The sequence below is a fragment of the Trifolium pratense genome, linkage group LG7 (genome assembly GCF_020283565.1).
Source record: "Trifolium pratense cultivar HEN17-A07 linkage group LG7, ARS_RC_1.1, whole genome shotgun sequence".
NCBI lineage: Eukaryota > Viridiplantae > Streptophyta > Magnoliopsida > Fabales > Fabaceae > Trifolium > Trifolium pratense.
In genome coordinates, this window is record NC_060065.1 from 10842729 (window position 1) to 10866469 (window position 23741).

At 32.4% G+C, this 23741-nt stretch overlaps 2 protein-coding genes and 1 pseudogene across 2 annotated transcripts; all 3 read left to right on the top strand.

Annotated features, from left to right (window-relative positions):
- The first annotated feature begins 3822 nt into the window (after nucleotides 1-3822).
- Nucleotides 3823-6577, top strand: LOC123896920 (annotated as a pseudogene).
- A 3188-nt stretch (nucleotides 6578-9765) lies between these two features.
- On the top strand, nucleotides 9766-15115 carry LOC123896921 (auxin response factor 17). The gene is made up of 3 exons (XM_045947348.1): nucleotides 9766-11289; nucleotides 12193-12940; nucleotides 14289-15115. The coding sequence occupies exons 1-2, from the start codon at nucleotides 10204-10206 to the stop codon at nucleotides 12898-12900; spliced, it is 1794 nt and encodes a 597-aa protein (XP_045803304.1). The 5' UTR covers nucleotides 9766-10203; the 3' UTR covers nucleotides 12901-12940; nucleotides 14289-15115.
- Nucleotides 15116-19595: 4480 nt separating this feature from the next.
- Nucleotides 19596-22638, top strand: LOC123896922 (protein GrpE). The gene is made up of 3 exons (XM_045947350.1): nucleotides 19596-19873; nucleotides 20856-21347; nucleotides 22243-22638. Exons 1-3 carry the CDS (start codon nucleotides 19673-19675, stop codon nucleotides 22450-22452), a joined length of 903 nt encoding a protein of 300 aa, XP_045803306.1. The 5' UTR covers nucleotides 19596-19672; the 3' UTR covers nucleotides 22453-22638.
- Nucleotides 22639-23741: the final 1103 nt, after the last annotated feature.

Here is a 23741-nt window from a genome sequence, read left to right on the forward strand (position 1 = left end):
ATATATATAGATACAAAGCTTTGGGAATTCAGAAGTTTATGAAAAACAGTGCCTGAGTTATCAACCTTGTTTATATTCTTGTGTCTTGATAGCCTCGGTACGTTTATCACCGAGAAGAACCGGTTGTATTCTGCGGGAGTTGCGCAATATTTGCGGATAATTCCTTAGTTCAGTGATTACACGCCTCCGGTTAATTGATTTTCAGCCATCGGAAACAACAGGAAATTCCACCCATCTTGGTCTACCAAGTCATCACTTCTTCCTAAAACATTTAACATCATATTATATCTGATAGAATAGATTATTCTTCCATCAAATATAATTTTGTTTGTAATTTTTTTCCATTATGTGTAATTATTTTCCTATGTTTGACAAAGCTCTTCCCCTCCAAGAGTTGATGCGCTTCCAATTCCTATCCTTCACATAAGCAAAAGTATCTCATTTTTTTCTACCGATCATTGAGGGTAGGCCAAGATAGATACCCGTATCGAGCACGCGTCGAACTTCCATAACTCCATGCTTTCTCTTAATCTCATATAAGTAGTTGGTTTTTCAATATCTCCGGGAACTATAGACAACACCAAAGAATCAACAACTTTAGTATTAGTACCAATAAATACAAATAGTTGCATTGAACACTGTCAACATTATTAAGGCTATTTTGTTTTAGATTTAATAAAAGTGATTTTTTCTGTATTTAAAATAACTTCTTTTATAGAGATTGTTTTGAAATTTTATTATACAAAAAAATTTGTAACAAAATAATGAAATACCTAAAATGACATTTTAAGATAAACTATTTAAACAATTTTTTATTTGAAACTTTTATGAAAAAAAAATGTTTGTTAAGAAAAATTCATCATAATAAGTGTAATTATTTTATCTGCATGTCATTTGCTATGTTACAAACACTTCGTCATATCATCAAAATTAACCCTAAAATTTGGTGGGGTTCCAAAAGTAAAAGAATTTTAAAATAGGAGGATAAAATATTGGTTTTTAGTACTTTTTAAAATAAGAGGATTAAAATTTTAAAAAATTAAAAATTGGCGGAACAAAAATAAATTGTTGAGAAAACTAAAATGGGATCGATATTAAAGGTTCTACCAAAATATGGATCTTAAAGGAAACTGGGAGTTTGCGTGTGACGTATGAACTTATGTACAGGAGATTTAAGCTTTGCAACTAAATATGAAATATACAATTATCTTGATACTTTAGTTGTCTTCATATTAATCCAGTCAAAAAAGAGTTGTCTTCATATATGTGATATAAGTTGACACTTGACATATGTCATTTAAGTATGTGATCAAACTTGGAGAGCTAAACAATTACTTATATATAGTATTAGTATAGTATTATAATTATTATGAAATAGCACATCGTCCCCTTAAATTGACATTGGTACTTTGGTTTTGGTTTGAGAGATAGAAAAATAGAAAAACACGGATTTCAATACTCTTTTTTTATTTTTTTTCCTCTCAAATCAAATACACAAAGAATTAATTTATAGAGTTTAAAGTTGATAATGTGCAGTAAAAAGTATTTTACACGGACAATTAATCACAACTCATTTATATATAGCATTACATTTTATTTTAAAAAATAATTTTAATAGTCTATATTTAATAATATATATATGTAAGATACTTACATTTTAATGAAAGTAAACAAGCAACAAGTTTCACCATTAACTCTTTTTAGATGGCAAAATCAATCATCTTAAACACTACATCTTAAGACCTGTGAGACATCATATTGTTATTCATGACTCTTTGAAATTTTTTTAAAATATCCACAACTTTTGGTGTCAGGAAACCAAAAGTATCAAATGCGAAAGGTATAAACGCATGTTTGTCAGAACACGATATCTCTCATGTTTGACCATTTTACTTGAAGTAGCTTTAAGGGCTGTTAGTCCAACAGTAAAATCTTCATACGTCAATCCCACAAGTAGAGAAGCTCCAATCAAGTCCATTCATGCATGTTTCCCTCCTACACACTCGTACATCAGAACATCGGCTGACCTCAATATAAATCTCCTATCTAGTGAGTCAGTAAAAAAAAGTTCACAGACGACTCTTTCTTAACAAAAACTCATACGCACTTAAAAACATAAAAAAAGATATCTCAAACAAAATTATGTCTATATTTAAAACTTGGAAGCTCTCGACAATGAGTATAAAATAAAATTTTTATTGAATTAAAATAAAATGAAAATAAAATAAAGTAACCGCGTTCACAAACTTTACTTATGAAAACAACAACATAACAACGTTCACAAAGTTCGTCGACGACCACAACATCAGCGCAAAGTACTCTCTGCAATACTAATCTCTCTATCTCTCATATTTCAATGCTTAGAATTTGGTCGATATTTTTTGGTTCCTCTATATATATAGATATTTAGTTTAAATATTATTTGTCTAATTTCTTCTATATTTTTTGGAACTCTTATTTACAGAGGAGAAGAAACTATGTAGTTGCCATTTCAATTTCAATAACATGCATGCTACGATGATGGCAATTACTTCATTGAACTAGTCTCACCATTAGACTTAAGTGTTGAGTTCAACGCACTTCTTACCAGGCCGGATCAGGAACGGAACCAAAAATATTTATTAAGGGTGGCAGAAAAATAACACATAATAGACAATGAAAAATTATTAGTCAATATCTTGCAATTTTTACAAAGTGAAAATTATAAACTCATGATGCTCAACTACCCAAAGTTTTAGGTAACAATTAGATCCGTAAGTTTTTATAAACTCATGACGCTCAACTGTATCAGTTTCACGGTTCACATCAGCTTAACGGTCACGTGCGTCATCATTTTTATAAACGTAAGATAATTAAAAGGATAACGGTGTAATAAATTAACAACTTAAAAAACTTAATTACTGTATTACATACGCAAAAGTTAAAATACTCTAAATGTATTTGGCCCAAAAATAAATTCAACATAATCAATCGTTAGTTGATTCAGTAGTGATTGACGCGAACTTGGTAGGGAGGATCACGGTTCGATCCCCCGCAACTGCAATTGGAAGGGGGCTGGAACCACTTGATGTCAGAATTGACCCCCGAACCAGATTAAACTGATATTAAAAAAAATTCAACGTAATTAAACTAACAAGTGTCTTAGTGAATTTGTCAGGAAATAAAATATTATTATGTTTTTTTTTTTACTAAATATTATTATGATATATTATAGGTTGAAATGTTTGTGATGCATTATCCTTCTTATCTTCTTATATATAATGGTTATAATTTGCAACTAGGTTAACCCTAATTTGCATATGCGGTTTTGGAGGGAACTTTTTCACTATCTAATTTATAAAAACAAAAAAGAGAGAAATGTGTCTATCATGGGAATCAAACCTGGTGTCACTTGCTATAAATAAAGTCTTTCAACCACTATGACATGTAAACCATTTGTGATTAAGATTACGTCCACAAGGTGTTAACCATATCGAAACTTTACAATTGGTAATAAATCCTGCGGTATTAATTTGTTTATACCCAAATAGAAAAGATTTCATATATCAGTTAAGCACCGTGAAATGAATTTTATTTAATTCGATTTTATTTATATTGATATTGGAATGATGTATTTTTTTTGACAAAATATATTGGAATTATGTATTTAGTATACATATATGAGAATAAAAAAATAAAATTAAAATTCTTAGCTGTTAGAATTATTATAGTTTTTTTTTTGTACATGAAATTAGACATTAATGATTTAAAAAAAAAAAACCTATGTAGATTTATTTTTTTATCAGCCACTAAGAAAAAAACACAAATCTTAAAAAAAATTACGTCAAAGGACCCAATTCCTACGATGATATCAAAACAATTAAAAATGTATGGTACAAGACATTCAAGGAAGCTTTCTATGCAATGGGATTACTTGATGATGATAAGGAATATATAGATGGAATCAAAGAGGCGGGGCATTGGGGCACATCAAATTTTTTAAGAAGATTATTCGCTATTTTGTTGATATCCAAACAGTTATCTAGACCAGAGATTGTTTAGAACAACACTTGGGTTTTATTGAGCGATGACAGACAGAGACATATATTACGAATCCTAGGTAAAAAGTTATTAATTTTCATTTGAGATCATCATTTTATTTTCTTATCAATATATAGAGTTATCTTTCATCAGTGATAATTTGGACCAGCATAAAAAAAATCAAGTAAGTTGAACGCAAATTTATAGATAATATCATCATCTGTGATAATTTGTTTCACTATAAACAAATTCCCAAAGGTTCGATTTATTGATATATATTTATAATAAAAATTCGACATCGTCGTTTTATTTGTGTGTATATATATATATATTACATTTGTATTTAAGCGTTATTTATATATATTTATAATAAAAAGATTTATTTATAAAGAAATTTATTTATATGATATAGTTGGTTTATTTAATTTCAGATTTAGTTTTGAACGATGATTAAATCAAGAGCTACACACTTGCAATGCTAGTTTAGAGGATTATCCAGTAATGCCTCAGGCTGATAGAGAATTGTTGACGGCGTCTGGAGACAGGTTGATATATGATGAGTTGAATTATGACAGATAAAAGTTGATGAAGGAACATGTTCGATTGATGTCAACAATTACTATGGAGTAGAGTATATGATAAGATTGTGACAAGGGTGAATGAAAATAAACCGGGCATTTTTTTCCTTTACGGCTATGGTGGAACAGGTAAGACTTTTATTTGGAGAGCTTTATATGATGCATTTAGATCAAGAGGCGAAATTGTTTTAAATGTTGCATCAAGTGGTATTGCAGCATTGCTATTACCTAGTGGAAAAACTGCACATTGCAGATTTTGCATTCCCATAAATGTGGATGAATACTCTACTTGCACTATTCACCCTAACACTCATTTAGCACAGTTGATTGCCAAAGCAAAGCTCATTATATGGGACGAAGCTCATATGATGCACAAATATTGTTTTGAGGCAGTTGATCACACCTTAAGGTATATTCTTACATCTTATGATGAACACAATAAATACATTCCTTTTAGGGGGAAAGTTGTAGTATTTCGTTGTGATTTTCGCCAAATTTTACCGGTCATGCCCAAGGGAACTAGGCAAGCAGTTGTAAATGCTAGCATTAATTCATCTAGAATTTGGCATCACTGCGAGGTATTAACATTAACCACTAATATGAGACTTTTGCATGGTATTGTTGGTCAGGATCTACAGGGTCGGTCCTGACTATTGGAGACCCGATTTAAATATTGAAAAATAGACTCCTAATAAAAAAATGTTATAAAGTTAAAAAGAATAATCCTCTATTTAAATTATAAGTAACATAAGAAATATCAATAATGAATTGGTCTAAGGGTAAGAGTTTTGGTCCTCTTAAACATGTGGTCACAAGTTCGATTTCATGGCTCATGCGTATGGAGAAAATTCGATTGAGAGGGGAGAAATTCCTAATCAATAAACGTGTCATTATTACTTTTTTACTTGATTAAGATTTTTTTTTACTAAACATGAGATATTTTATGGACATTGATAATATATAACTATTATTATAGGGCCTCAAAATTAATATTTTGAGTACATATGATACTTTATAAACACTAACAATATATAACTATTATTATAGGACCTCAAAATTTTGAGTCGAGGCCTCCAAAAGTTTGAGGCCCGATGTCGTCGCTCACCCTGCACCCCTATAGGGGGTCGGGCCTGAGGATCTACATGAAGGAAAATATTCTCAGATTGGGTTTTGGGAATTGGTGATGGAGAAGTATTGGAGACATAGATGATGGTGACATTAACCTGCGTATTCCAGATGATATTCTGATACCAAGCTCAGATGATCATATTGCCTCGATTGTTACTGCCATATATCCATCTATAATTGATAATATGAAAGATCCTACATTTTTTCAAGATACATCCATATTGACTCCAAAAAATTCAATTGTTGACTTGATTAATGAACACATGTTGTCATTGATAGACAATGGAGAGAAATTATATTTGATTCTCCAGAAAATGTAACTCTGGTTTCGACAGGCCGGATGATATACATACTCCCGAATTTTTAAATACAATTATATGTTCGGGCCTTCCAAATCACAAGTTAAAATTGAAAGTTGGAGTTCCTGTTATGTTATTGAGAAATATGGATCCAGCTCATGGGTTGTGCAATGGAACTCGATTGATTGTTACAAAGATGAGACAATTTATTATAGAAGAAAGATAATATCAAGAAGCAATATAGGCGACAAAGTTTTTATTCCCAGATTATCCTTAACGCCATCTGACGTCAGAATCCCTTTCAAATTTCAACATCGGCAGTTTCCTATCGATGTTTCATTTGCCACGACTATTAACAAGAGTCAGGGCCAGTCACTGAAAAATGTTGGAGTGTATCTTCCGCAATCAGTATTTTCGCATAGTCAGTTATACGTTGTTGTGTCGAGAGTCACATCGAGAAATGGTTTGAAGATTTTAATCGTTGTTGATAACGGCAACCTTACAAATATCACTTCAAATGTCGTTTATAAAGAAATTTTTCGTAATTTGTAGGATTGTTTGTACTTTCATATTTATGTAAGTTGGTGGAAATAAATTAGACGATAAATATTTTTTATTTCTACGTGTATGAATTACTTTGTTTATTAGTCAAAATAGATATAATATAATTGATCTATAATTATTGACCCGTGCGAATGCACAGACATGGTGACTAGTTTTAATTTTATTATTTCAAGGGGGCGAACATTCTATGTATGCATGGGGGTACTATATCACTGCATGTGGTATGGGTGGCGACCACCCCTTTTCCATTGCACCTAGTTCCGTCCGCCGGATTCCACCGAGTTTGGATCTTCACACAACACATGCTTAAAAAATAAAAACTATGATCTCTACTATCCGTAAAAATACAGGGGTATGATTGACTTTGTCATCTCATCCAAATCTATGATGTTCAAATTACTCCTTTGTCAATTTCTCTTTTCTTGTAAAACTTTTCCGTGTTTTCTTAAAAAAAAAAAAAAAAAACTCTATATTAACTCTTGTTGCGTTTCAACAAAGTAATATTTCGTTAATACATTATTGAAATAATTTTTTCTTTTGAATTAAGAAAAAATGTAATCATTCAAAATTGTTTTTATTTATTATTTACTAATTAAATAAGTTTTAAATTTTTTTAAGTCTTACCACACACAGAATAACATTCTTCAAAATAATATCGTAAAAAACAAACATTCTTCACAATAATATTTCCACAGAGAACATTCAACCAATTGCAATTTAAATAAATGTTTTTAAACACAAAAAACGCACCCTAATTTAAACCTCCACCAAACCTTACACTATCAGGCCGCGTTTTCAACCTTACCTCCCTCCCGTCTTTTCCGGATGCGTACAACAGACAGTTATTCCATGACCAGCTTTTAACAAATTATCACATGAGTTGTACACACACTATTTCAATCGTGAACCACCATTAATCAATTTTCAACCGTCCATTTCTTCATCTATTCACACTATTCTCAAACATATTGTACAAAATGCGACATATATGCCATACCCATTACAAAATCATATCTTAACTGATTTGATTCTGTTGTGGTACTATTTGCAAGCATCACGCCGTTAACATTTTCAGACAATTAAAAGCGTACATGCAATACAACAACTTATTAATAGATCATGAATTGCACCTGCACCTACTCATTGTTGTTTGTTGTACTAATAGCACAAACAAGTATTTCTCATTTCACATAAAACCAACACTAATTTTAAAATCTAAAATCATTAATATCTAAGTTTAACTTTAAACCCAAAATTATTAAAATTTGATTGTATTATTTTGGTCTCTATGTTATTAAATTTATGAAAATAGTCTATTTTAAATTTAAACTTTTTTATCGTATATTTTTATATTTTGGTCGTAAATTATTTTTTTGTCTTAAAAGCAGTGATTTTTGATGTCAAAAGAGATGAATTTTTTGTCTAAAATGTGATATTGCTCTTTTAGATTCAATGTTGGAGATAATAAATTACTTTTTTTTACTAAAATAAACCACCTTTTAGGACACCAAATTTCATCATTTTTAAAAGGAAAAATAAAGACGGAACAAAAAGTTTGATTTTTAAAATAGAGAAAATACTTTCATAAGTTTGATAAACTACGATGATAAAAAAATAAAAGTGCAATTAAGCAAGAGGTCATATTAAACAATGCCCCTGTGAGCACTGTTTATTAATTTTTGCACGCTTAAGATGTGTGGGTTTGATGACTAAACAATTTGAAAAGAATAAAAAAATATTGTGAACTATATATAAAATTTAAAAACATAATTAGACAGCAAATAAATAAATAAATAAATAAATAAATAAATAAATACTTGTGAACGTATTTTTTTACCCATAAATATTGTGAACATGTAGTACTAAAACTATAATACTGTAAAAATTAGAGATAATAATTTTTTTTTATACTGATAGCCCAAAATTAGAGATAATCATTAGGCAATCTTCAATGGTGTAGTACCTATTAGGTACTTATGGTACTTATTAGGTACTACTATTGGAGTACCACCTATTTGAGTACTTATTAGGTATTACTTCTAAAATAAGAACACAATCTCTCCTCTTGGACCCATCTTATTTTTCATTAAAATATTCTTTTCATGGGCTCACCTTATTTTATATATTCAATTTGAATTAATAGTACGTAAACACAATTTTTTTTGTACATCACAAAAGCACAATTTTTGAATTAGCATGCCTTTAAAAAAATTTAATGCCTCTAAAAAAAATTATTCTTATGATCAGTCCCCCAACAATGATGTTTCAACAAGTGACACACATAATGGTCATCATCCAAATTTCGCACCATACCTTCAAAGAAAAGCACAAATTCAAGATAGGCGAGCTCATCTTCAACTTCAACATGATCTTGTCGAGCATATTTGGCAACATTTTGGGCATGATGATCAACCAAATTAATTGTTTTTAAAATTATGTAATGTTATTTTAAATTATTTTTTAATTATGTAATTCTTAAAATTTGGCAATATTATTTTAAATTAAATTTTAATTATTTTTCGAATTATAAAAAAAATAGTACATACTAATTTTGTAATTTTATCGTTCAATCAATTTATATTATAAAATATATAATTAAATAATAAGTTATTGTAATGATGTGAAATTATTGATGAGACCCATTTTAGAACTTTTTAAGAAGTTCTCCATTAGAGAGGTTGAGTAACTATTAGATACTATTATTAAAAAATAATAAATTAGTGATGTGTCCATGTGAGATCCATTTAAGTACTCAAAGTTGAAGTGCTCCATTATGAATACTCTTAGTAAAACATATAAAAGACCAAAATCTAACATCTCAAGAGATTAGATTTAATGCAATATTGAAGCATCTAACAAAATCATTAGTACCAGTGGTTCAAAAAAAAAAAACAAAATCATTAGTGAAGCATATAAAAGACCAAAATCTAACATCTCAAGAGATTAGATATTTAATGCAATTGAAGCATCTAACAAAATCATTCATGACACATTTTGTTTCCCTCCACTAAAATGTAACCGTATCATGTCACATAAAAAAAAAAGTAACCGTGTCAAATTAAATTAAAGCAAGTTGTATTAAATAATCGATCATAGACAAAAAAAGTTAAACGCACACAACCCTATGTTTACCCTTAATGAAGTGTCCACCCATTACTCGTATCTTTGATAAACGTACCACACTTTAAATTCACAGATAAAGTGATTAGTACTACTCCAACATTAATAAATCCTGTAATTTATCTTTTGACAACACCATTAAATACATCATTTAATTCTAACTAAAGTTCTTAAAAAAGCATGAGTACAAAAAATCCAACATCGTTAAGGGCAATACCGTAATTGCAAAGCGAATTTATTATCCGCATTTTCTTCCGCGCTTGTTCTCCGACCCAATGCGAACATAACAAACTTTAAATAGCAATAGAGAGAGAGAGAGAGAGAGAGAGAGAGAGAGAGAGAGGCACACTCATTTTGTCACTCTCTCTGAAACAAACACACAACAAACTCCTTCGATTCCGTTACTTCTTATGTTCGAAAAACCCTAGCGAAACCCTCTCATTCTGTAATAGTATAACAAATTTCAGAGTAAGAACAAAAAATTTCAACCAATCATGAACCGTCAAGTTTTACCACCGTTACCGAAAAATGCAAGTTCACTCGAACCTAAAATCTGGAGAGCAATCGCCGGCGCCGCCGTTCAAATCCCCGCCGTTAATTCTAGGGTTTACTACTTCCCTCAAGGTCACATGGACCAAGCTTCATCACTTCCTAACAATCTTTCACCTCAACTACTTTCACGTCCTTACATTCTCTGTTCCGTTTCCGGTGTTCATTTCCTCGCCGATCCGAAAACCGATGAGGTTTTTGCTAAGCTTTTTCTTCAACCTTTGAACGATTTCACCGCTGTTTTTTCTCGTGCTGTTGTTCAGGAAGTTGATGATGGAGAGAGGATTTCTTCGTTTGCGAAGATTCTTACTCCTTCTGATGCTAACAACGGCGGTGGATTTTCCGTTCCGAGGTTTTGTGCTGATTCGATTTTCCCTCCGCTTGATTATTCTATGGACCCGCCGTTTCAGTCTCTTTCGATCACCGATGTTCATGGCTTGACTTGGGAGTTTCGTCACATTTACCGTGGTACGCCGCGGCGACATCTGTTGACTACCGGTTGGAGTAGGTTCGTCAACTGTAAGAAGCTAGTTGCAGGTGATTCTGTTGTTTTTATGAAGAACAATAGAGGTGCAATGTTCGTTGGGATCCGTCGTGCTGTTCGATTTGTTCTGGCTAGAAGTTGCGTCGGCTCTGATGCGACGAGATTGTGTCTTCCGATCTGTGGGGTGAGAAATAGGGTGGATGATGAAGAGGATGAGAAGCTGCTGGAAGAGAAGTGTAGAGAGGGGTTTTCGAGGAACGGGAAAGGGAAGTTGTCGCCGAATTCGGTTACTGTGGCAGCGGAATTGGCGGCTCAGGGCATGGCGTTTGAAGTTGTTTATTATCCGAAAGCCGGTTGGTCAGATTTTGTGTTGAAAGCTGAAGTGGTGGATGCTGCTATGAGTGTTACCTGGTGTCCTGGAATGAGAATCAAAATGGCTGTTGAGACTGATGATTCTTGCAGGACTACTTGGTTTCAGGGTTTAGTGGCTTCAGTCAATGTTCCTGAACATGGAGCTTGGCGAGGTTCCCCTTGGCGCATGCTTGAGGTATATGATTCTTTCTTTATTTTATATATCTTCATATGTTTGCTTGTTGTGTGCGTTATATGAATGAATAATTTGGCCACATTGATTAGAAAATACTGGTACACATTTTGTCTTGTAGTAATAATGTTTTGACTTAGAATGCTTTTGTGGCTTGGCTTATGATTCTACTTAATGTTGCTTTGAATATAATGGAATGTGGCAATCAAATATAATGGAATGTTGCTTTGAATGTTAATTTTATTTTACTAAACTGGATGAAATATGAGAATGGAATAGTGGAATGTATTTTTAAGGAAATAATATTATAAAAGGCTCAAGTTAGTTTATATGTAGCATTTTAGCTAATATGTTTGCATAAAAATGTTTAAGTGGATAGGTAGTATGATAATAATGTTTATATACTCTGTTTAAAGGTAATGTCTACCATGTTCACATTTGATTTGATTTGTTTGTTCAGTTGCTTCTTTTATGGCACTTGAATTTCTACACTGTTGCTCAGATGTTATTCACTGCTTCTTTTTTTTTTTGGACAAAATTCACTACTTTGTTGAATTCATGAGACTTTGGGTTTGTTGAAACTTGATTTTTGTTGAATCATATAAGCTCTGTCTCTTAGCCTCTATTATGCCCTCAATTGTTTTTTTTTTCTTTATAATATATAATATACTATTTATGTCATGGTTTTTATCTTTAACAAACAAATTACTTCAATTTTAGTGCACTGAATTTTTCTATATCTGACTTGTTTGTCTCTCTTCTTTTAATTTCTTGTCTGATTCTTAGTATGTCTGTGGTGACAGAATATGTTTAACATTAAAAGAAACTTTTATCAAATAACTTGTACATTAAGATGATATCATCTATCTAAAATAACTGAAATTAGCCATTTATTATTTTTGATAGATTTCATGGGACGAACCTGAAGTGTCGCAAACTTCCAAGTGGGTCAGCCCTTGGCAGGTCGAACTTCTTTCTACCACACCTTCACTTCATAGACCATTTCCCGCAATGAAAAGGATTAGAGTGGGTTCTGGGGTGTTAACTGATGGAGATGGAGACCCCTTTTCTATCACCGGATTCAATAATTCAACAATGGGACAATTGAGTCAAGAATTGTTGAATTACGGAACTTTACCTGCTGGCATGCAGGGAGCCAGGCATGATCTATTTTCTGTTTCAAGTTTTTCCAATTTTCCAGGTGATAACTCCCGTCTGTGTATGGGTAACACCTTTAGCAACAACTCGGTGCCAGGGTTGAAATCTTTGTCAACTGAGCTAAATGTTGGCAGTTCTCAATCTAGTGATTTTTCACCAGAGAGCCAGAGTAGTTTGCGTTCCTTTGGCACAGATTTTGTTCGGAACCTCAACTGCAACTCAATGAAACCCGGGCCTGTATCGTTTCAGCTATTTGGTGCAGTCATTCAGACCGAACAGCCTGTTGAAAGTGGTTCACATGGTACTGGTAGCTCAGGAGATGATAGTAGTAAGGGCTGCAATGACACTGAAGGCATTAACAATGCTCTTGAGGATTCTTTTACTTACTCGAAATTGCTTGGCAGGCTTGATGGTCAGTGCCAAATTGCCTCAACTGTTGAGGCATGCTATTTGTGAAAGTAATTGTGACTATGTCATGACATAAGTAGCTGTACAGGTATGCTTATATCTTGGTAAATTAAATTTCTCACTAGGGACGAATCAAGTTATAACCTGATATTGATGCTTTATTGACAATTTATTGCTGAAAAAATGGATTGTGTTTGCTCAATGTTATTTTATTTTCTGTCTTATTGTGAGTTATTGCCATGTATGACATGTCTTGGGGTTTTTTCTAATCAAGTGCTGGATAAATTTGTTTCTGCATATATTCTCACAAGTTGATTAATTGATAACATAAGTCTAGTTTACCCAGATAAGTTTGATATAGTTATGATATGATGCTTGTTTCTGTTGCAAACCATAATCGAAGCAAAAACACTCACAGGAAAATATAGACTGGAAATAATAAAAGGTAAGAATATTATTGATGATGATGAATAAGTAAATGGTAAAATGCAGAGGGGTGAATATCCTGCTACCCCAGAGCACTGCTCCAGAGAATGGAAGTTTCTCTGCCCTTAACAGGAAAATAATACTCTCATCTCATGATGATCTCTCTCACTCTGATGATTCCATTATAACAGAAACGTTCTCACACCCAACTTTCTCTTTCTCTCTCTGCCCCTTCATCATTCTTTGTCTGAGACCTATTCTTCCTCACACACACTGTCCAAAATGTTGGCTTACTGTGCTGACCAATTGGTCCCACGTCTTCATTTTCTTTCTTAACAGTATCTGCTCCTTGAATAGCAGATTTTCCTCGAGTCTGAATTTGGGGAATTGTTGGCGCCTGAAGTTGAACTCCTCCTCCCAAGTGGCTTCTTCAACTGCCTTGCCTCCTATGCTTCCTCACTTAAACTCTCCAAACCATAGGCTTACTCCACTGACCAATAGGGCTCATATATTTTTTTCTGTCCAACTGTTTCTGGTGTATTTTATTGGCTTCAATTATAATTTTTGTTATAACTGGACTACCTTAAGCCTTGAGCCTTGAGCGTGTTCTGGATATTGAATACAGGGTTCAAAAGTAAGTTCTGACCAAATGTACTTGGCCAAACTCATGATTTTTGCTTTATTGCTAATAATACATTCAAATGGTAACCATTATGCAAGTTTCATATTCCTTATTTTGATTATGGCAACTCAATGTTAGTGTATCATGGCAGACATGTGAGTGATCTAAATTACAGTATTCTGCACATGTTCACTGTCTGTTTGATTTGAAAAGAAGTTTCCAATCCTTGTAAAACTTGAGAAATGTCTTGTCGAAATCATATATCATATATTTGAAGACGTACTGATTCAGCGGACCGCTTAAATGTTTTGGTTGTGTGAATAGGACTATCTGTTTGAAATTAGCCTATTATGCAAGAAAATAAGGATGTTTATTTTGATTTGTTCAGAACTTCATTGGGGAGGAAAAAAGATGCAGCTTCTCATGGCATGAAATTCAATGGATTGCATTCCAAGTGAGTGTCTTTATATTGTTGAACAGCTTACCTTGCAGTATGCTAGTTTTCTTTGGTTTATCTTGTTGAAACGTGGAACAATTAAATTTTGTAATATTGGGTGAAGACTCGAGTATGTGATGTTAATATTCGATGTTTTTAATATTTCCTGAAATACAATGGTTATTATTATCTCAATATTTCCCACGGTATTGGATTTATTAAGAAAAGTTTGTAGATTGCTGTTTATTATTCTACACTAAACGTATATTGCTTCTAGATAGAAGACTATGCTCTTGACCGAAAAAAAAAAAAAGACTATGCTAATATGCTATTCCAAGCTAAGTTCTTACTGGTTAGGAAACAAATCTTTTACCGCGCCATTATATTTGTTTTTAAATGAAATTAATTAATAGGAGAGAATTGTGTTGACGTGTAGTTTATTTTAATGGTAGAGTTGATTCATACTTCGTGTGGAGTTCAGGTTCCCTCCATTTATTATCCTCCATTTATTCTTCATTTAGAGAGAGACACAAGGAAAAATTAGTGGGGTCCACAAATTAGTGGGACCCACTTTTACTGGGTCCCACTAATTCTTAATGTGTCTATCTCTCTCCAAATGGAGAATAAATGGAGGGATAATAAATGGAGAGAACCCAAACTCCTTTGTGTGTGGGGATTCATGCTCCCAGGACACGCTTATCCAAACATTTTACTCTTGTATAAAAGTTTTGTGAAGTGATTATAATTATAAAAAGATGTTTAATAGTTTTTATTATAGTTAGAATATTTTTTTGTTAGTTATAGTTACGATTTTTACACTATAATTATTTTGGAAGCCGCTGAAATACAAATTTAAATTTATTTATTCTTTTTTCGCACTCTAATTTTATATGTGGAAACAATTGGGCTTGGTGAAGATACATCTCCATTTTAAAAATGAGTCATATACTTGGTTATTTTACACGTATTAAGAAAAATGTACAAATGTCATAGTGAGCTTAGCTCAGTGGGTAGGGACATAGCGTTATAAATGTAGGAGCCGGAGTTCGAACCTCGAGCACTCCACTTATCCTCGCCTTTAAGGTGGAATTTTTAGCAACTAAGTTACTTTAAAAAAATGTACAAATGTCACCGTAAGCTTAGCTTAGTGGGTAGGAACAAAGCGTTATAAATGCAGGAGTCGGAGGACTCGGAGTTCGAACCTTGAACATTCAATTTATTCGCCTTTAAGGTGGAATTTCTAGCAACTAAGTTACTTTACAAAAAAAAATGTACAAATAAAAAGGAGAGAATAATTTTATTTTTTTTTGGTGAATGAGAGAATAATATTTTTACTAAAATAATATCAATAAATATTAATGTATTTGCAATTATCATAAATACTAGTGGTCAGACGGGCTAGTCTGTATGATTCAATTTTTCTATTATGTTAAGTTGTGTTAAAGAATATATTCTATATTTATACATAACATATATATATATATATAGGGGTTTTCTAACTTAGACCCTAGTTAGGTCTAAGTTAGCAAGGTGCACCTTTTCAATTGGACCAAAATACCCATTCTTTTTAATTAATTAACCAAAATACCCAATAATAGACGCGGATCCAGTGTCGCGCGCGTACCGAAGGACCATGGTTACAGACCGTTGATTCCCATCAGACAGCCAAGATCTGATCTCATCAAGACTGTCTGATCAATCCGACAGCCCAGATCATCCTGATCCATCAGATTCCAACGCGTGCGCCATACTGGATTACACCCTGGAGAGAGAAAAATTTGCTTTTTAAAAGTAGGACACGTGTCACACAATGGTTGGCTGGACGTGATTTTTGTTCATTTAATACTTTGAACTCAATTATTTCGTTGTAAATTAATTTTTTATTTTTTTATTTTTATACCAAAATTCATAATTTTTTTTTGTCTACAAATAGAGACTTGGTTCGTTTGATTTGGACACCGAAAAAAAAATGCAATTTTTCACTACCTTAATCTCATTTTTTGTCTATTAAATACGTTACTTGTGTGTTGTAATTTAACACGCACCACTCAACCAACTCACTGAAACCATTATACCAGGAAAATAGTAGATAATATTCTGGAACTTTTGGTATATTTTATGAAATTTTTGGAGACCTGAAACTATTTTTAGTTAATTAAATGAGATAAAACGGTAATTAAAAACTAATGTTTGCTTCTGAAACCATTTTACTGGTAGAATGGTTGCACATAGTTGTATTCTGAAACCATTTTACTGGTAGAATGGTTTCAATGAGTAATTTATTAATTGTGTTTGCTTCTGAAACCATTTATCTGATACAATGGTTTCAGAGAGTTGTAATCTGAAACCATTTTGCTGGTAGAATGGTTTCAGTAAGTTGATTATTAGTTATTTGCTTCTGAAACCATTTAGCTTGTAGAATGGTTGCACATAGTTGTATTCTGAAACCATTTTACTGGTAGAATGGTTTCAGTGAGTAATTTATTAATTGTGTTTGCTTCTGAAACCATTTATCTGGTACAATGGTTTCAGAGAGTTGTAATCTGAAACCATTTTCCTGGTAGAATGGTTTCAGTGAGTTGATGTAAGGTAGTGAAAAATGAGATTAAGGTAGTGAAAAATTGGGTTTTTTTTTCTGTGTCCAAATCAAACGAACCAAGTCTCTATTTGTAGAGAAAAAAAAATTATGAATTTTGGTATAAAAATAAAAAATAAAAAATTAATTTACAACGAAATAATTGAGTTCAAAGTATTAAATGGAAAAAAATCACGCCCGCCAATCAGACAGCGACACGTGTCCTGCTTTTAAAAAGTAGATTCTTCTCTCCAGGGTGTAATCCAGTGTGGTGCACGTGCTGGAATCTGATGGATTCGGATGATCTGGGCTGTCTGATTGATCAGACAGTCTTGATGAGATCAGATCTTGGCTGTCTGATGGAAATCAACGGCCTGTAACCATGGTCCCGCGGTACACGCGCGACACTGGATCCGCGTCCATTGATGGTAATTTGGTTAATTAATTAAAAAGAATGGGTATTTTGGTCCAACTGAAAAGGTGCACTTTGCTAATTTAGACCCAACTGGGTCTAAGTTAGCAGCCCCCATATATATATATATATCTTTTTTATGAATTTTGTTGAAGAAATATGGAGAAATGTTGCATCAAAATAATGTTTTTTTTTTTGAAGCAACATCAAAATAATGTATTGCCTTTATATATTGGTATAGATAATTAAAGTAGATATTGTTGATGAATTTTGGCCCTCTTTTGTAAAAAAAAAAAAAGTTAAATTAAGAGTTATGTAAGTATTATTTTATTTTTTGTTTTGTTGACGAAATGTAAGTATTATTAATTGGATGGTAGAATCGAAAAAAAATGATTAATACATACCGAGACAACAAAACTTTTCTAACCTGAAGCTTGAATTTTGTCATGCTATAAATTTATTTTTTTTGTTTACAATGAGCTAGGATCGAACTCAGGGCTTATAGCGTATTACCTAAACCCCTCACCACTAAATTAAATATAGTGGCTTATCACGCTATAAATTTAGAAATACATTGAATCAAAACGAAATCTAAATAATACAATAGAGCAAGAATACTAAAAGGCAAAAAACAACAACCTTCTCATGCATGAGAACCATTTTCATTGCAAAACGAGTTCATATATGGTACAAACCCACTCGAGCAACACTATCCCAGGATTTTTTTGCACGAGTGATTTTCTCAACAAAATCGAGTTTTCTGACCATTGCAAAAGTCTGCTACGAAATCAAGAAGTAGAAAGTGGAATTTTTTCAGAGATGAACGAATTGAAAGAACAGTGAATGAGAATCGATTAAGTTGATCCTATTTATATACTATATGTTTCACGTTCATTGTATGATAGGGATATCCTCTCCTCGAAAACACGCATATTAGTTTCTACTCCCGTTGGACACAAATATAAGAAAACAAAAACACTTCAAATTTTATACACAAATATAAGCAAAAATCAACTATTTTTAAACTAATTAATACTACTATTCCTAATATACTCTTATTTAATCATTTCATTTTTCAAAAGTTTATGTGATTTTCAAGGCATAAATTACTTTTCAAATGGGTAATATAGTAAATTTAACTCATGTTTTGCATTAAATCAAGAAAATTAAATACACTTAACTAAATTTCTTAAACACCACGTAAACAATTATTTTTTCTTATATTTGTGTCCGGAGGAAGTAGTTAATAAAAAAACAATATTCAAATTAGTACATGCCATTTTAATAGAGTCAAACTAATATCTCCTTTAATTTTGATTCATTACAATATACTGCTATAAGAATTAATTTGTCAGTGTATGAAAATTTGTTAACTAATTTTGATGTTCTTTTTTGTCTTTAAGTAAATTTGAGCGCAAGAAAATTGTGAAAAATATATTTGGTGCAGTAGTCTTAATTTTAAGATAATTTTTCAATCATCCATTTATATAATTCAATCCTATAAAAAATATATAGGTTTAATTACAATTTTAGTCCTCCTATGTGTGCACCCACTCTCAAAATTAATCTTCCCATTTTAAAATCACCAAGTTAAATCTGATCTTCTCATTTTCAAACACAAAGTTTCGGTCCATTCGTAGTGTTTTTACACTTAAAAATTGTGTTTTAATGTAACTTAAATAACATGACATACTTCTAAAAAAAAAATATGACATACAACTTGATAATGCAGGTTCAGGTAGATTAATTATTTACGTTTATTAATTAAATTAAAAAAATAAAATAATTTATGAAATTGAAATCTAATGTTTTAATGAGTTTTCTTGTTACGGTATTTCATAACTTTTAGGGTGTGTTTGGTTTAAGAAAAAGAAATAGAGAAGAGAGAAAAACACGAATATCAATGAATGAATTTGAACTAAAATTGGTTTGAATTCATTTATTGGTATCCGTATTTTTCTCTTTTCCTTATTTCTTTCTCTTATACCCCCTTCAGTCCTTAATATAAGAAGAGTAACATTTTTTATATACATTGAAATATTAATGTATCTAAATAATAATATAATCTAAATATATCAATATTTCAATATATCTAAAAGTAAACTTCTTATATTAAGGACCGGAGCGAGTATCAAATTGTATCTCACGTTATTTAAAATACGTTTAATTATCATTAAGTAAAAAAAAAGTAATGAAAAAACTACTACTAAAACTCAATAATAATTTAAAAATAAAAGATTAAAACCGTAATTAATAATTTTAATGCCGCACTCTATCTATCTATCTAATAATCTAACCAAAATGATATGAAGCAAAGAAATAGTGGGTTTGTCCGCACTCTACTCTACAATGGCCGCTTCTCTCTTGAATCAATCATCTCTATTGGCCTGTTGTTCATGTTCTTCTTCTACTTCTTCTAAATCTCCACAACCACCACCCAAATTCGCACGTTTTCCACCTCGCCCCTTTCATGCCTCCAACACTATCAAATTCTTAGGGTTTCCAACCCCCTTTGCCTCTATCAATCCAACTCCACTCTTTGCTTCAACTGTACGCTCTCTATTACTCCCTCTATATCTTGTTTATTCATTCTGTTAAACTATCTTAATTATCGTTTTTTTTTTACGATTTAGATATTTATTTTGATGCATCATTTTCATATATGTTTGTGTGTCCCTGCTTTGTTGCTGCTTTGTTGGGCCGTCTGTTATCAGGTTTCTGATCGGGTCATCCATCATTTATATATGTTTGTGTGTTTGATTCATCAACAAGCAGGATAGATGGAATTATAACTTGGATTTCTCACAAATTTGTAGCTATAACATCATATTGCTAGTACTTTCCTTGATACCATGTTACATGGATTATAGTCCAACCTAAATGCTTCCTTTGGACTTCTACCTTGTTTTGTTGGTCAAGTTGCCTAGTGGCTAGACCGGGGAAGTTCGAAACCAGGCCCCTCCAAATCAATGTCCTTGTAGATACCATATGAGAGCTGCACTTACAGGATTGGACTGTTACCTTTTTACACACACACACACATCGGAAATGAAACAGACACTGACACGTCGACACCGATAATAATTTGATAAAATAACATAATTCAATGTGATCATAAGTGTTGGTGTTGTGTCGGTGTTTTACGTCGAGACATACATAATATGAGGAGTGTCCGTGCTTCATAGGATATGACATTACACAGATAAGTGATATCACAGTTTTATAGTGAAACACTCTTTATGTCCGGTCCATTTTTTATGAAATCAAAACGTTTTAAAAATTTTGTCAAAACGAAAAAATATGTTTTAAAAAGTGATCAATTTATGAGACCAATCATAGAGTGTGTTAAAAATGATACATTTGATTTTATCCATTTTTTATTTATTTTGTACCTTCTGCTTTGCATGTGTTGAAATCATTAATTCTCATTGAACTTGTTTTATTTTAAGCTGCAATAGGTTATTTTAGTTTCTGTAGTTGTTGCTGAGTTATATTCATTGCTAAATCCTCTCTCTGTCTTGTCTTCGCATAGACAAATAATGAAACAGAGGAGACTCGGAATGGTGAAGATAAAAAACCTTTACCTAGCTTAGTGGTCCTTATTGAAGCATACAAGAAGGCCTTTCTTAACGGCAATGAAACGACTGCATCTCAGATTGAAGAAAGAATACTATCATTGGCAAATAAAAAGAATAAATTGATTCAGAAAGTATCTAGTCTGTCGGCAGATAAAGTTTCTGGAAAGGAGCAATATCTTCGCTTACAAGCGGATTTTGATAACTTTAGGAAAAAATGTGACAAAGAAAGAATTAGCATCCGATCAGATGCCCAGCAAGAATTTACTAAGAAACTTTTGTTGATGGTGGACAGTTTCGAAAGAGTCAAACAACAGATTGAAGCAGCAACGGAGAAAGAGAAGAAGATTGATGCAAGCTATCAAAGTATTTACAAGCAATTTGTTGAGACTCTGAGGAGCCATCATGTTTCTGTGGTACCAACTGTGGGCAAGCCTTTTAATCCCTTGGTAAGTTAAGTTTGAAAATATCTGAATTGGTATTTAAAAGAGTTTCTGAAGAGATAGAATTCAAAAGCAAAAGAAACTGTAGTTGATTTCTTTGTTAAACTGAGGCCCTGTTTAGATAAACAACTTGATCATAAACACTTATTATATGAGTGCTTATGTATAAGCTATTTCTAGAACAAAAGATAAAATAAAGTTAAATAGTTTTCATATAAGTTGTAAGCTGTTTTCATAAGTTATCTTGGAGAGTTTATGGAAATAAGCTGAAAACAACTCATGGACATGTCATAAAATGTTTTCATAAGCTCGCCCAAACAGTCTGACAAGTGTTTATAAAGTACAGAAACTTCTAGAATACAAGCTACTAATAGTTAACGGAATAAAAGAGTAGCAGTGTGATATCACTCATCACACGAGGATATATTTTCTGATTGGCTTTTCACATGAGAAGTTTGTTCCTTGATTGGTGTCTTTCATGGAGTTAGATATCAAGCTAATATGTAAAGTCAGTGTTGTGAGTGATGAAACTGTGGAAGCAGTGTTTTGCTTGTTAGGTTTGCACCTGGCATATAAGTTACTTTCTAGAGAGATAGTACTGTACTGCTCAAATCTCACAATCTTAAAATTTATCATCAGATATTTGTTCGTGATTATGATTTATGACTATAAGGCACAAATTATGCATTTGATCTCACCAGCAACTTCTTTAAGAAACTAAAATCTGTTGATGAGATGCTTGTTTGGAATTGCTCCATAATTAGATTTGGAAGAGAAATAATTTTGCAAGAAATATGGAAATCATTCCTGCTTCTAGAAGGTGTATATTTGATAAAAGCTAATAAATAGTTATCCACATTGCGCTAATGCTTAATTTGTTTTTGGATTACTTTTGTTGCAGCTACATGAAGCCATTGCACGTGAGGAGTCTGAAGTGTTCAAAGAAGGGATTATAATTAAAGAAACCCGACGAGGTTTCATGCTGAGAGATAAGGTTGTAAGGCCAGCACTTGTGAAGGTTTCCTTAGGTCCTGGGAATAAGAAATCTTCAGCGGCGCCTGCCAAGCCCTTGGAGCAGCCTTCAACAGCTGCTAGAATTGATGAAAGATAATTTCTTGAACTTTCTCTGTTATTCATCAAAAGCTGTTCCAATTGCTTACCTGGTATCTTGTCATTGGTATACTTGAAATTCTTTTTTGTTCTATCGATATGTTGGCCCCAAGTGAGTATGATATGCTTCATCATGGAAAAAGGGAATTCATTTTAATCATGAAAAATTGATAAATTTATCAGGCAATCCATTTTTACAAGCCAGAAATTATTCTCTTGAAATTTTCTGTTGCTATTGTCCCTCATGTTGATGTGTAGAGTTCTTGCGACATTTAACAGATAATAATGCTAAAGAGAAATTAACAGTGCGCTTGAAGATATCACTTTTTATACTTTTGAAGAGAAGACTACACAAGTCCAAGAAAACTTTACCACATTCGGTACCTTAGCATTTTCCTTATCTAAATCCTCAAATTTAGAAAGACATTGATTTTTAAAACCTAGAGGGCTTGGACGAAGCTACTATCCGTTTGTGAAGATAAACAACTATGCACCAAAGTTCCCCAGTGTTGTAAACCCAATCGACGAGCTCGCTTAGGTTACCAAGAGGACTATCGACAACTGTAACATGACTTAATTTTCATTAAGGGTGGGATTAAGGGTGGGTTTGATTTGAAAAAAAGGGATCAGACCGGGTAAAAAGGTTGTTGGGTTTGATTTGTAAGTGACTATGATGCTCAACAAAATGAGTGTCATATGTTAACTAGTGCCCCTACTCTTAGACACACTAGTTAAGGAAACAAAAGAGATACCAGCTATGTTCCTATGTAACCATGATGACTTGTCAAAAAGTACAAACTGTCTTGCAAAAGTGGTGAACCGGCTCGGTTGGCTCGTTATTTGTTTTTTGACTTAGTTAAAACACATTTTAGTTAACATTTTACATTTTTTTTGACATCATTTACCATCATTTGGGACAAGTGACAACATCTTAAGCAAGGACAATTTTTACTTTTTCAAGTACTACAACTAGTGACTTTGGGGCACTAGTTAACATTTTTCATAAAACAACTAGTTACATACCCGTGCATACGCATGGGATGCGCCTTCGGCGCGTTATATTTCATGGGGGCGTTGGGTCGTTAAGGGTGTGATACAGTTTTTTTTAAAATTGTTTAAAGTGAGATAAACCGTATATAATCAACTTTATTTTTAGATGAATAGGAAAATTAAAAAAGTTGTAATAAAATGAAATAGACATAAATTATGATTACTAAGATATAGGTATTGTGAAGTTTCATCAAGCTCAAACTTCAAAATATCACCAATGTTGTGCCTGCGACGATCCAG